The sequence below is a fragment of the Prionailurus viverrinus genome, chromosome B4, assembly GCF_022837055.1.
Source record: "Prionailurus viverrinus isolate Anna chromosome B4, UM_Priviv_1.0, whole genome shotgun sequence".
In the NCBI taxonomy this organism is placed as follows: Eukaryota; Metazoa; Chordata; class Mammalia; order Carnivora; family Felidae; genus Prionailurus; species Prionailurus viverrinus.
This window is the reverse complement of record NC_062567.1, coordinates 134,330,943-134,345,930: the sequence shown is the minus strand read 5'-3', so window position 1 is coordinate 134,345,930 and position 14,988 is coordinate 134,330,943. Positions and strand designations below refer to the sequence as shown.

The following is a 14,988-nucleotide window of genomic DNA, read 5'->3' as shown; positions in this document are numbered from 1 at the left end:
GGCTTGGAAACAATATTCCCAGGCCACACAGCCAGGACCTGGCGCTCGGGGAGTGGCCCCTACGTCCAAACACGCCCATGAGCCTTCAGTCCCAACGGCAAGTGACTGAATTGACGTGTGCTGACCGGAGGGTATTTTTGCCCCAAACGGATGTTTCTACTGTGTTGTTTTTTTTCTATGTTTATTTTTGAGAGAGAGAGAGAGAGAGAGAGCATGTGAGCAGACAAGGGGCAGAGAGGGAGACACAGAATCCGAGGCAGGCTCCAGGCTCCGAGCCGTCGGCACAGGGCCCGACGCGGGGCTCGAACCCACGAACCGCGAGATCGTGACCTGAGCCGAAGTCAGACGCTCACCCGACCGAGCCACCCAGGCGCCCCTAAAGCTGATGTTTCTTGTGTGTAATTTTATTATCAATGGTGGCAGCTTGTAAAATGCACTTCGCACCTGGGGGAGGTTTTCCCCGAAAACTCACTCGCAGATGGAGGGGCACATCCTTTGTCGGACCGCCCGCAGGAGCGGGGCTACGGGAACCGGTCGCAGGGTGCGGCCCCAGACCCTGTCCCCTCTCCGCCTGCCAAGGCCAACCTCTCTGTGCCAGCATCCGGCCCTCCTCCTCCAGCTCCCCCCGGGCGTGCCAAGCTGGCCCAGAAGAAGCCTTCTTGTCAGGAAAACTGCCGTTAAAACATTCTGTCCTCACCCGGGAGAGGACCTGGCTTGTCCACCACCAGAGGCCAGCCTGACACGGCCACACTGGGCCCGGGGCCTGCCTGAGGCCCCTTCCCCTGCCGGGCTCACTGGCCCGGTTCATCTCAGGCCGGAGCCTGTCTCCAGGTCGATTTGCTCTGCGCGTCTCCTCGGGGGTCTCTGTCTCGGCCTCGCACGAGCAAAAGCTAGAAACACCCGCTTCTTACATCTCACGCTCAGCGTGGCCGAGTCCACGGTGGCCGGTGACGGTGTCAGCTACAGACATGGAGGACTCCCGCCGCCTGACTTCCAGTCCGGGTCACCAAAGGCCACCAGCTTCCTCCTGGGACACTCAGAAGCCCGATCTCCTGCCAGGAGAATCCCAAGGTGCCCAGCAGCCGCCGTGCTCGGGCACCGGCCCATCGGCGGGGCCAGCCAAGCCCAGCGGGGGACCGGGCATGCCCCTGAGACACCTCAGGTGACACCCCCAGCCTTTCTAGCCCTCCTCCCACGGCAGAGCGGTGGGCTGGCCCATCTGAGCTCACCCCTGCAGAGGCCAGGAGCCTAACAAGAGTGGTCCTCTCCTGCTGCTGGGTTGACCCGCAGGTAAGCGGGGGGTGACCAGAGAGCCATGGAAACTGTAAGGGAAGAAGTGTTATTAATAGATTCCTCCCCCCCCCAAAAAAATGAGGAAATATGACTTTGAAAACTCCAGTCCCCTCCCCAAGGTCAAGGCAGATAAAGGGCAGAGCACGATTTTAATAGAAGTCTTGCCTTTATTATTTTTTTTAATTTTTTTTAACGTTTATTTATTTTTGAGACAGAGAGAGACAGAGCACGAACGGGGACAGAGAGAGAGGGAGACACAGAATCGGAAGCAGGCTCCAGGCTCCGAGCCATCAGCCCAGAGCCCGACGCGGGGCTCGAACTCACGGACCGCGAGATCGTGACCTGGGCCGAAGTTGGACGCTTAACCGACTGAGCCACCCAGGCGCCCCAGAAGTCCCGCCTTTAAAGCTCCACCCTCCCCTACGCACCCCGTTGCGAGAGGGCAGTTTGGTGGCTGAGTCAAGGGACTGGATTAGACGTGCAGGACCCCCAGGCTGTGGGAAGGCAGGGAGGGAGGTGTGAGTTGAGGAGGGAGAAGGCCCAGAGCCTTCACGCTCTCAGGGTTCGTGAGTTCGAGCTCCGAGTCAGGCTCTGCACCGACAGTGCGGAGCCTGCTTGGGATTCTCTCTGTCTCTGTCTCTCTCTCTCTGTCCCTCCCTGCCTCAAAATAAATAAACATTAAAAAAAAAAAAAAAGGCTAACCTTTGTTCCAGAAACCATCACTGTGTCACCAGGATTCGTCACTGCCCTGTCCAAACCGCATCACAGACCACACATGCCCAGAAAATCCCCCTGGGGCCTGCTGCCCCCCACAAACACGGGGTCTGAGATGGGGTAGGAGGGGCCCTTCTAAGAGTTCCAAAGCAGGGAGGGTGATCCCACGGGAATCCCAAGTTCGGAGCACCTGGCCTTAAAGGTGGGGAGACTGAGGGGAAGGGTCCTGTCGCCTGGAATGACAACCCCTGAGGTTAGGGGCTAGTCTGTCTGCTTTGGTGTCCCTGGGCATTGTGCCCCATGGGGCTGTCGCGTGAATGGGAGGGAAGGAGTCTGAAAGACGGGAAAAGAGGAGGGAAGGAAGGAAGAAGGAAAAGGGAAGGGAAGAGAGAAGGGAGAAGGGGAGGTGGAAGAGGGAGGGAGGGAGGGGAGAGCGTGCCCATTACGCACTCACTCAGCAGATCCTCACCGGCCACTGCCCGTGCCCACCTTGCTGGGCGCTGGGCACTCAGTAGGGAGGCAGATTCAGGCCCTGCCCTGAAGTAGCCCACCGGCCGGGGAAGACAGGCCCAGCCGTGGGCACCGCACTCTCAGAGCAGGGCTCTGTGCCCCGGAACTCGGGCTCCAGCAGAGCGGGTCAAGGCACAGAGAGCTCACATGTGGTGTGGGTTCAAGTTCAAGAACTGTTGACCCAGACGTGGCAGGACAGGAACGGAGGCGGGACAGGGCAACTTGCAACACGCAGTGAGGAGATAAACCCCAGCCAGGCCCGAGGCTTCCTTCCTGCCTACGGTGGCCGTACAAGGCCCTGAGGGTCTGTGGGGGGCCCCTCTCTGGGTCTCTGTGTCCTAGCCAGCCGGTCACTAGCTCTGTGCCACTTTTTCTCAGAGCAGACAGGTGTTTCTCCACACCCAAACCTCTGTCGATGGAAGATGAACGGGAGGGCCTATGAGTTCCCCGTTCTCGGTGGCCTTTAGAACTATGGTTCTGAGGCTCAACTGCCCGTTAGAATCACCCGGACAGGGTCCAGACCTCCCAGCGCCCAACCCGCACCCAGCCCAGGGACCGAGAACGGGCACAGGTAAGGCCCAGGATCAGAAGTCCAAGTGCAGCCAAGATGGGAACCGCCTTCCTGGAGCTTCTCAAAGGGTGGTCCGTGGACCGGCAGCTTCCGGGCCTCCCAGAGCGCGTTAGCCATCCAGAGTCTGCGTCTATCACCGGGGTGAGCAACGCACATGTGCATTCCGAGCCGCTGCCTGGTGCATGGCGTGAAACCCAGGTGTACTTCCTGTCCCCGGAGGCCCCGAGTGGCGGATGGACATGAGCTGGCCGGCCCGTCTGACCATCACGGCCCAGATTTGGATGACCCAGGGTGGTCTGAGCGGGGCACCTGGCCCCATTAGGCGTGCTCTGTTCCCACCTTGCCATGGGATGCTGGGACCCTGTGCAGCCCATACCTTCCTTCCATGGGCCTTGCCTGTTAGAAAGTTCTACCGGATCCGACGCAGGGTTCCCCGGCCTCTGACTCCCCCGGGTGAGCTGCCGGGGCCAGGTCTCCACCTCAGGGTGTCTGCTCCCCAGCACCTTGTCTCCCTCTGCCTGGGACCTTTAGGCCGATTTCTTTCCTCCCGAGCTGCTGCCTCAGCACCCCGCCCCCCACTGTTCCCCGGGTGGGACCTGTCCCCCCGACCAACCAGGACCGGCCGTTCGAGAAGATTCCAGCTTGCTAACACCACGCTAATTGTGTCCCTAGAAGGAAGCACCCAAAGCCTTTTGTTAGTGACGTATACTGCCGTGATGGAGATGATTCACGGACAAAAGCGGCCTGGGTCAGGGTCCAGGATGAGAGGCCCGGGCAAGGGGAGTGGGTCTCGACAAGGAACAGGGGGTGATGGGGGAGCAGATCCCTCCCTCCATGTGGAGACTCCAGGAGGGGCCAACACGGCGAAAGGGATCGGTGAAGATACGTTGCTGCCTATTAGAAATCTGTTACGTGAGACCAGAGAACAACGTCCCCATCCCACAGTACGATGGACTGAGTCGCTGAGCACGAGCCACGCTGCAAAGCAACAGAAAAGTGCCATGTGTATGCGTGCGTGTGAAGGTATTTTTTTCTGTGTGCATATACTCATACAGATATGGATAATGGACAGATTAATATGCATCACACAGAGCAAGCAAGAGCAAGGAAGACCCTCACGAGCCAAGGAACTAAAAATGGAATTGGAATTCTCCAGAGGTAAGCCACTGCCTAAGCTGGTTTTGCCCAGCGGGAGCATTTGCCAAGCCCAGTCACCTTGACCTTCCTTTGTCAGGACCACTCACGGCGCTGGGGTGGGAAGGAAAGCCTGGGCCTGTCCTGCTCAAGAGTCAGGGAGCCCACGTAAAGCCCGGTTTTCCAAAGGGCTATGATGTCACTGTTGAAATAAGTTGGCAGGGGGTGGGGCGCCTGGGTGGCTCTGTCGGTTAAGCATCTGACTTTGACTCAGGTCATGAGCTCACCGTTCATGGGTTCGGGCCCCACGTCTGTGCTGACAGCTCGGAGCCTGGAGCCTGCTTTGGATTCGGTGTCTCCTCTCTTTGCATTTCCCTCGCTCTCTCTCTCTCAAAAAATAAACAATAACATATATATGTATAGATAGATGATATAGATACAGATTTTTTTTTTTTTAATTAGAGGGGAAACTTGAAGAGAACACTTACTTTATCCATCCTGGCACAGGACAAAAGGAAAAACACTCTCCCCTGAAGTCATAACCACAAAGCAGCCCTCGTGTGGATTTTATACCTAGCCATGTGGACCACAAAGCTCAAACTAAGACTCTAGTGAAAGGGACCCACATGGAAGTGACTCTCAGCAGGTAGAAACGACCACCGGCAAAGCTCACAGAAGACACACAAGGGAAAAAGCACCATGAGCAAGCGTCCACGCAAACAAGAGGCAGCCGCCGCAGACCAGGCTTCAGGCGCCAGCTCAATAATAAAATGAAGTAAACAGCAGAGTCAATGTAGCCGTTGTGGTCAAGGTCCCCTCCTCCACCCCCACCCCCAGCTACTGCAACGCCCATCCAAGGGGTGAGTTCACACATTTCTTGCTCAAGAAAGTTCAAAGCGGGTGTTCCTACCCGGCAGCCCTCCCTCCCAGAACGATTCCATCTGTGGCCCCGCCATCTTCCAGCACGTGGCTACCAATGTCACCCCATTGCCTGCGCACCAGGGCATCACCCGGGCCTCCTGGATGAACATCCCCGTATGAGCACCAAGGGTCATACGGGGACCAGGTTTGGGGACCAGGCCCCGCAAGGGTACATCTTGCTTCACTCACATTTCGGTGACTTGGAGTCTGTTCCATGGCTGGGAGATGTGGGCTAGCTGTGCTCCCAGCAGGAAAAGAAAGTGGGTCTGCTGAGCGGCCAGGCCGTCTGGACCACGGCAGGTGAAGAAACATGAAGGTCCAGTAAGTGTCAGCCACAGCCATTATTTAGCTAACAGCACTCTTGAAAACCTTGCCCATCGTTACTTCCGTTAATCCTCGTGACTCCCACCCTGGGGATGGAGCTAAGCGGGGAGCAGCCTTCCCATTTTCCAAATGAGGAAACTCATGCTCAGAGAAGGGCAGTGACTTGCCCAAGATTACACAGCTGCTGAGAGGCCGAGCTTGGGATCGGAGTCCAGGACTTCCCGCCACATCACACCGTTGCCTCTCTCTCCGGACAACCAGGGGAAAGGAGAGGGATCGTGGAGCCAGGGGTCCTCCGTTGGCCTCTGTGTGTTCAGCTGAGTTGGTGAACCCCCCCAGCTTAGGCTCCAGTGGACCCAGGGGCTGAGGAAACTGATCGGAGGTCAGGGCCGTGAGCCTAGAGTTGAGCTCAGCTCTAACACCAGCTCCCTGGGGCATCAGGGTGGCCGGCCTGGGCCCCAGGGTCGGCATCTGCCCCACCCCAGTGCAGCTAAGAGGTCCGTGTCAGTGGGTAGTGTTGTAGGTTTCAACAAGCAGAGCCTGGGAGCAGGAGACATGCGAAACCCAGGTAGGGCTTACCTGATGAGCTAGAGTTTTAGCGCCCGAACTCCCACCACGAGCTGGGGCCCTGACCTCACGGCACAGCATTTTCACCAGGACCCACGGAAGGAAGGACTTTCAGTTCTGTTTTTGCAGGTATAGGGACGACAATGGTGAAGTTGACTCTGGTGACGGCAGCGATGTTATCCGACAATCCTGAACGCTGTGCGCCCGGCAGTGCCTGGGTGGGAGACGGACCCTCTTTAACTTTCGTCATAACCCGACGAAACGCAAATTCCCTTCTCGCTTCCATTTGACCAGAGAAGGAAACCGGGGCTCCAAGGAGTGAGCGATTCCCCCTGCGTCACAGGGCAGGTGGAGGCTGCACCCAGGATTCACGCCCTGGGACCTGACTCCAGCATTGCAGGGCAGCCGATGCCCCGAGAGAGGCACTGAGCTCCTCCTGGACAGAGCCTCCAACAGGCCGTCTGTATCCCCGGCTCTGAGCCCAGGGCCTGCGTAGGGTAGGTGCGCGGGGAAGGTCTGTTAGGAACGGTTTGTGCACAGTGATTTGTACGGATGTGAAATCCCACCTGTGCCTTGATGATACCCCTGCAGACAGGAAGCATACCAACCCATCCGAAATGCGCACGGATGAATGAATGAATTCCTGCAGTTGTTGGCCAACCCAGATCAGCTGGCCGGCTCTTCCCGGGAGAAGCATGCCTGGGCCATCCCTGCTGCCCATTTTCCAAGCAGCCGGGCCTCCCAGAACCTCCTGTGCCAGCTCAGCCCGAGCCCCCACAGACCGACCAGCCCCCGCTGCCCCTAGGATAAACCCATCGGGGGGGATATGAGGACCCATTTGATCTCCCAGGTGAGAGAGGCCCATGATGCCCCCTTCCTCCGCTGCCTGGGTCTTACAGGGAAAGAAAGCCCACGGGGGTGGGGACTGGAGGAGGGAGGTGGGGGCTTTGGTCTGTTGCCAGAGAGAGGGGGGGAGGAACACACTTTTCCCCAGACAAGCTGTTTGCTTCCCAGCTGACTTTGGTAAAAGAAAAAATATTCCTAGTGCCATCTGTTCCCAGAGCGGGGCTGGTGTGGGGCCCGGGGCTTCCTGTAGCTCAGGCAGCCAGACCCAGTTTCAGAATCGGAGACAGCTGCCCCCTGGATTATTTCGGGAAGCGGCTCAACTCCGCAGCACCCCGGCCGTCCTTCGAGGCATTTCCCGTCGCTCCGAAGCTGTTTGCACACGCAGCCCCCAGACTGCCAGCTCCTTCTCAGGCCTCAGGGCCTCCTGTTCAGCCACTGTCATCATCCTGCTTCCTGCTTCCTCCTCTGTAGGAGCCAGACTCCCCGGGGTGGAGGGGGTGGGGGGCCAGGACCAGGGAGCTAGACTGAGGCAAGGGCAAGACTTGGTTCCCCGGGAAGGGGGGGAAGGGAGCGTCTAGAGGGGTCTGGAGTCTGGCGGCCAGGAGGCTGGAGATGGGGAGGCAGGCGGTCGGACAGGGGAGGGGCGAGGCTGACCTGGATTTGGTGAGTTGGGCGGGTCCCCCTCCCCCACCCAAGGGACGCCGGGCCCTGGGCAGTTGGAAACGGGGGTGTGGTCGGGAAGGCGGATGGTGGGTGTCAGGGGCTGGGGGGTGGGGGCTGGAGTTACCGTCCAAGGGGGACCGAGGGTCAGTTTGGCGAGACGGAAGGAGTTCTGGGGACGGATGGTGGGGATGGTCGCGGGACAACGTGAAGGACCTTAATGCCACTGATCGGTGCCCTCCAGACGTCAGGTGCATTTTTCCACAATAAAGCGACGGAACGGTGCAATTAAAAGGCAGAGCTGTTCAGATTGGCCAGAAGGACGCGGCTATTTGTGTCTGCAAGGAATCCTCATTACATACAGAGACACAGTGTAGCAAGATGGGTGACAGCTCGCTGTGTTAACATCAGACAAAGGTTTCAGCGCAGGAGACACTCCAGGGGACAAGGAGAGCACAGACGGCACTCCCCGGGGAGCCCCAGGTGAGCATCCTGTCCGCCTGCTCCCACACCCGCCCCTCCCGCCCTCCCTGCGCCTGTCGCCCCCTCCCACACTTTGAACGTCTCCCTCTTCCCCCACCCCCTTCTCTCATCCAGAACCTTCCAGCAGTCATTTATTTTTTATGTAAAAAATCGTTTTTAAGTTTATTGATTCATTTCAAGCAAGACAGAGAGAGGGAGCAGGGGAGGGGTAGAGAGGGAGGGGTGGAGAGGGAGAGAGAGAATCACAAGCAGGCTCCGCATTGCCAGCACGGAGCCCGACGCGGGGCCTGAACCCACGAACCGTGAGATCACGACCTGAGCCGAAACCAAGAGGGAGACACTTAACCCAAGAGCCACCAGGCGATCCCTGCCGTCCCCAGCAGGCCTTTAATAGGGCCAGGTCCTCTGCACTCCCCGCCTCGGCCCTTGGCCCTGGTCCCCTTCACACCAGGCTTCCAGAAAGCACGAGTCAGGGCCGCCCCAGCCGTCTTGCCTCGCTCGTGCAGGTGGACAACGTTGACCCCTGTGCAGTGTCACGGCAAATTTAAACGTGTCCGTTAGTTTTCTGTAGCCTTATCGAGGGGTAACCTATAAAAGGAAAGGCCCCCCAGCGTTTTAAGTGCACAATTTGATGAGTTCTGATGAAGGCATATAGTCACGTAACCGCCGCCCCAACCCTCATGACGCAGGGCAGTGCCGCCTCCCGCAAAGGTCCCTTCGTGCCTCTTTGGTGTCGGAACCCTTCCCCAAGCCCCCCTGGGAACCGCCCCCGGCCCCCCCCCCCCCCCCACCGCAGTTTGGCCTTTTCTAGAATTTCTTACAAACTGTAGCATCAGCGCATCGCCTGCTGGGCCTCCCGTCTGTCACCTGCCCCGTGCTCCTGGGGTCCCGCCCGCTGGTTCTGTATCGGCACCCCCTCCCTCGGGGCCACGCAGGACCCAGTGCGCGGACGCCCTGTGACCCGTGTATGCCTTTGCCAGCGACGGGCGTCTGAGTCCTTCCCGATCTGAGGCGCCTGTGAACAGCACCGCCATGTGCGTGCAGGTCTTCGCGTAGACGTACGTTTTCATTTCTCTCGGATGAACGCCTAGCCGTGAATCGGCCGGGCCGGACGATGAGGGTCTGTTTTAGTCCGGAAGGAAACCGCCGAACTCCTTGCCGAACCCGCACCCCCACCCGCGACGTGTGCCAGGTCCCGGGGCTCCACGTCCTTGCCCACACTTGATATCGTCAGACTCTTCAACTTGGCCGTGATAGGAGGTGCACGGCGGGCAGTCTGGTGGTTTTACTTCCCTAAGGAACGACGGTCTGGGGAACCCGGGTTGGTCAGCTCAGCTCAGGCTGCTGTGACGGCATACGGCAGACGGGGGGGCTTAGACGCCAGACATTCATCGCTCACAGTTCTAGAGGCTGGAAGTCCGAGGTCAAGGTGCCGGCAAGTTCAGCTCCTGGTGAGAGGCCTCCTCGAGGCTTGCAGATGGCCACTTTCTGGCTGGGTCTTCACGCGGCAGAGACACAGAGAGAGAGAGAGAGAGAGAGCCCTGGTGTCTCTCCCTCTTCTTATTAGGACGCTAATCCCATCACGGGGCCCCACCCTCGAGAACTCCTCTATACTTAATCGCCTGTGAGTCCAGAGGGGAGGGGAGCAGGTGGATGGGGGTGGGGTGGAAGAGAGACCTCTTGAGACCATCTCACCCTCAGACATCAACTCCTGATGCCACACCCCATGGGACGTCCTCCCACACGCCACAAGCCCCCCACCCCAAAGCCCCCCACGCCCGCCCCCAGATCCAAGGCTGTCAAACTGGTATAACCCCAGACCCAGCGGGGGCCCGGAGCCGGAGGGCAGGGGAGAGGCAGCCCTGGGGGTGCCCAGCTCAGTCGTCCCCTTGCCAGCCCCGACCCCCACCCCCTGTGCCTTGTCCTGGCTGGTTCCCGCCACACATCAGCTCCCAGGACGGCCACGTTCCACCCCCCTGCAGGGACTTGTTCTTTGAGAAACACAGGCAGCAAGGGCCAGTTCTCACCAGAGAGAGCGTGACATGATGGCACATCCCTGGGGACAGACCAGGAGACCATCCGACCTACCCGTCAGCCACAAAGATTTCTCCTTTGTGACTTCCGGGCAAGGCTCACCATCGAGCTGTAGGGGTGGCTCTGGGCCATGGCTTCTCTGGCAAGTAAGTCGATTAACTTCCCCCAAGGGGCTCGGGGGCTTGGTTTGGGGGCCAGGTGAGACTCCTGCCTCTGGATGGTGATCCCGGGGCCCATCACGCTGAGACAGAGGCAGGCTGGGGCCTCCGATCTTCAGCCCTGACACCTGACAGTCCTTTCTGCTCCCAGAGTCGGACCCAGGAGCCCGAGTGAAGGTCAGCACCATTGGTCTCTTCGCTGCTCCCACGGATGCCCTCAGAGATGACACCCTGAGAACCTTCCACGCCCCGCCCCATGGAAAGGGGAACTGCTTCGGGGGGTCAGCTCGTACTTATGCATATTGAAGGGTCCTTCCCAGGGCACCGCAGGCTCCCCCAATCCCTCCCAGAACTACATTAGTTACTGTAAACTGAGTGAGGCCAGAGGTTGGTTCAAAACAGATCCAGGCCTAGCGAATTCAAAGATATTCGGATGGAAACGCGGATCAGGGATGGGGGGAAGGGGCAGGCGTGCCACAGACACACAGGGAAACAGAGGGCAGCCGGCTGTATGGTGGGGGAGGTCCCTCTGTGGCCCTTGGGCCCTCCCTTGGGTCCTGCAAGCAGGCTCAGAGAAGCAGCTTTGGGGGGGCAGTGACGGTTAATTCGGGGATCCACGGGGCGTGCCGTCTGCGTTTTCCTTCAGCTTGTGCTTGCGAAACAGGCTGTAGAGGACACGCAACGTGCTCTTGGTGTCCTTGTTCACGATGTCTGCAGGGCAGAGGAGAACAGGACAGCCGGTCAGGCCTAGGCGGGGGTGGGGAGGGGGTGACCACCGTCCCACTGTTGCCCGGGACCGAGTGGCTTCCTGGGACACGGGACTTCCGTGCTAAACCCGGGGGGTGGGGAATCCCTGTCCGGCGGGACAGCTGGTCACGCCAGGCCTGAGTCCCAGGACCCTCACGTGGCCCTGCCTCCCTGCTCCTCCACTGCACCCCGGTGCCCCCCACACCTGTCGGGACAGCCTGCCCCAGGGTCCCCAATCCCCCGTCTCCTCTCCCTGTGACCCCTCCCCCACTGGGGCTGGTGGAAGCTGTGGGCACCGCACCCCCTCATAGGAAGTCCCTGAAGAGACTCGGTGTCTGCCATGCCACGCAAGGGGACCGCACAGCCACATGCTGTCCCCTGACACCGCGGCACCCCCTCGAGCCGCACCCTCACCTTCGGGGTTGATGGGGTAGCTGAGCAGGCCTTCGTCCTTGAGCAGCTCCAGGGCCAGGGTGACATTGTGCAGCTGTGATAAGACCAGATGTTGGCAAAATGCGGAGCCTCCACCCAGGTGCTGGTCCCCAAGTACTAGGCCCGCCCACCACTCAAGGAGTCCACCCCGAGTGGGAAAGGCAGTTACGGCGAGGGGCACCTAGTCCGGACGTCAGGGAGGGCTTCCTGGGGGAGGTGACGTCTAGAGGTAAGTCCTGCCAAGGGAGGGGACGTAGCCAGGGGTTTATCCTGACCTTTTCTGATGCAGCCCCCACGCTGTGGGCAACGGAGACGCCACCAGAAGCAGCTCAGTTCCAGGGGCAACGCACAGATGGGGAAACTGAGGTTCTGAGTGGCCAAGGGGCTCGTCTGAGCTTACAAGACGGAGAGTGTCAGAACCAGGTCTGTCTCACTCTGATGTCCGTGCAAAGCAGGCTGGAGGCTGGAGCAGCGCCCCTGCCCAGGCCCACCTGGGCTCAGACCCCTGCTCGGTCGCCGAGCAACCTCCAGGCTCCCCCGGCCCTGCCTTGCGCACCTGCAGAGCGGGGTCCCCACCATTTCCCCCGTGTCCTGATCCGGATGCTGGGTGGCGCGCCCTGGGGAGCCCTGAAGAGACGCTCTGTTAGCGGAGATTTCCGTGTTCACGGCTAGTTTCTCCCTGGGGCCTCGATACGATCAAAAAGTCCCTTCCCTTCTTGGGGCAGCAGCCTGGTGTCTTAGAAGGAGACGGTGTGGGGTGATGGCGACGGTGCGGGGTGGGGTGAAGCAGGTCTGAAGGCAGCTAAACCCCTCATTCACTGTGACTTCAAGCAGGCCCTCCCTTCAATGGTCTCGGCCCCCGACAGGGTGACTGTGGGCCCCGGAAGGCCTCGACTGGCGGCCAGCCATGCGGCCCCATCCCCGCCCCAGCTTCCCACGGTCCCCATGGCAACCTCACCGGTGGCCTAGAGGCCCCGAAGCCGAGCAAGGCCACTTGGGGAAGCCGGCCCAGCCCGGTGGCCTCCCAGTGGCTCTGGGTAGGATGACTCTTGTGACCTGGACGGGGCGTCCGTGCCCCGACCCCCACCAGCTCACGGGTCACGGGTCAGGTAAGTCACCCGGCCTGGCTGGGCCTCAGTTTCCCCCCTCTTGCAGCGAGCACAGCGCGTCTTCCAGCCTGCCTCCCCAAAGCTGCCACGTGGGTCAAACATGATGACGGACACGCAACGAAGGCCACAAAGCAAGAGCTGAAGGCGGGTGATGAAGGCACAGCGGGGGGCTGGCCTCGGCCGGGGCCTCCCTGCAAATTCCCTGTGTCTGGGCTCCCGCGGGGGCCAGGAGATGGGACACGTTGGGGGGGGGGGGGGCTCGAAGCCCCTAAGAGAGCTCTCCCGAGGGTCACCCCGTCCTGGTCCGAGGACACTGGGCGGGGCCGGGGAGAACCTTCCACCCCACCTCCCACCCCAGGACTCCCGCTGCAATCTGGGGCAAGGGGCGGAGCGCTCCCTGGTGGCTGGTCGCGGCAGGTTGTGCGGGGACAAGGCGGGCCGTCTGTGGGGTCCCTCTCCACGGGGAGAGTTGTTGCCACAGAGAATGGACAGAGACCCAGGCAGGGGGGTGGGGGGTCCGAGACGCAAGAGTGGGAGAGGGGCGGCGCTGTAGCCGGTCAGGAGGAGCCCCAGGCTGTCAGTGGTGCCGAAGCCCCCAGGCAGGTGGGACACACCACTGGGGCCGTGCAGACGCAGGTAGGAAGTCTCAGAGGGAGCAGGTCACGGCTCCATTGCTCGCTGCTGTCACTGTGTCCCCAAGGATTCCCCCCAGCCCGGAATATTCTGAAAAATGAGGGCCGCTGTTGTTCACATTCTCATCGTGAACACTAGTCACCGGCTACCACAAGGTAAGCGTCAGAATGAAAGGCTGAGACTGGACTCTCGGCACAGTGCTCTCCCGCCTCCCAGCCCTGCCTTTGATGGACTCACTCTCCACACCGGCGTCTCCCAGAGCGTGACCCAGGGCATAGAAGGAAAGGGCGTCTGTGACCAAACGGGTTGGGGAAAGGTTAGCTTAAAGTACAATGGAAATCCTTCGCTGCGGGACTTCTCAGAGCCTTGACTGTCTACGGCGTACCGCGAACCTTCAAGACAATGCGTGGTTGCCCAAGTTATTTGACCGTAGGATCCACTTGTCATGGGGCCCCTCAGGGGACCAGTGTTTTGGAAACACTTGGTCCATTCACTTACTTAAAAAATACTTGTGAGCACCTACTGTGGGCTGGCTGTGCGACAAGGGCAAAATCACCCCCCGCCCCCCGCTCCCTGCCCCCATGGAATTTGTGCTTTGAGAACCGCCACCATCGACACTGTGAGAACGACCACACTTGCTTCAACCTGTCAAGCCCGTGCTCGACCCGAGCCCCGCGGAGCTGCCGCAGGCTCCAGATCTGTCTCCCGCGCTCCTCCCTAAGCGTCACCTCGCTTCCGTGCACGGTGTGAGATGGTGACAGAGGCACCACGTTGCACGGAGCGGGGGGGAAGGTTGTAACCCAGGAGGATGCGCTCAAATCCCCCCCGGGGAGAAATAATTGAACGTGGGAGGAGGCCCGCGATTCCCGGAACCGGTGTGTTGCTTTCGGCAGAGCAGACCTTCGCCTCCCTCCCTCCGTCCCTAGAGCTCGTCTTCCCGAAAGGAATGACAGTCTCGCGAAAACACCGGTCCCCATGGAGCCCGACAGCCGAGGAACAAAGAGGGGACCCCTGTGCCGTCCCGGGTCTTGGTTCTGCGCCCCTTCCCAAGGCTCCCCGGCCTGCGTGTGGCCCTCACTTCTCCATCCGCCTCCCCGCTCTCCTGCCTTGTCCTGCCTTCTGGGTGCAGGGCGAAGACCATTGCCCCGGCTGGGCTCTGACCCTCCTGAGCCTTCCAGCAGCTTCGGGCAAGCCTCCCTCTTGGCCACGGAGAGGCTCACACCCCCTCTGCCTCCCTTAGGGCTCACCCTGACTCCCCAGAAACAGGGAGAAGGCTCTGGCTTTGGAGGCAAACAGCGAGCCCACTGTTCCTGCTCCTGCCTCTAGAACCACAAACGCTGCACGGCTCCAGCCGATTGGCTCCTCACCCTAGAGCCGAGCCCTTGAGGGTCCGAGCCCCGCATCAGTCTTCCAGTCAAGCGCGCTTCTGCCTCCTGGGAAGGTGGAGGCCGTGCCCACTGAAGACCGTGTCTCCGTGGTGTAAGGGTGAGAAGAGCAGGCTGAGGGTCAGAAGGCCAGTGCTCGTGTCAGACCTGCCACTGAGCAGCGGAGTGGTCCTGGGCAAGCCCCAGAGCCTCTCCGGGCCTCAGCTTCCCCCTCTGCCGAACGGAGACACAACCCATGCCCTGTCCCCCCGCAGGGGTGCAGGGTGGGGATGAAACGGGGTAAAGGGCCAGGTGAGGCCCGAAGTAGGCTGTGGTTCGGGGGCCCATGGAACACCGAGGAGCCTGGATGAGCCACGAAGGCGGTCGGAGCCGACAGCCCGGCTAAGCAGGTGGGAACGAAGCGGGAGGCAGGGTAGGCAGAGGAGCCATCTGGGCAAAAGGCCTGGAGACGCGAGAGAACCGGGCTG

At 60.5% G+C, this 14,988-nt stretch overlaps 1 protein-coding gene across 2 annotated transcripts in view; it reads right to left on the bottom strand.

Moving 5' to 3' along the window:
* Positions 1 to 10,618: 10,618 nt before the first annotated feature.
* Positions 10,619 to 14,988, bottom strand: part of PARVG (parvin gamma) — a 23,197-nt gene continuing 18,827 nt past the window's right edge. For both annotated transcript variants that reach the window (XM_047867991.1, XM_047867990.1), the window contains exons 12-13: positions 11,377 to 11,449; positions 10,619 to 10,926 (exon numbers count right to left, since the gene is read on the bottom strand). In XM_047867991.1, coding sequence (XP_047723947.1) covers positions 10,817 to 10,926; positions 11,377 to 11,449 — 183 coding nt within the window. In that variant the 3' untranslated portion in view covers positions 10,619 to 10,816. The remainder of the gene's footprint in view (positions 10,927 to 11,376; positions 11,450 to 14,988) is intronic.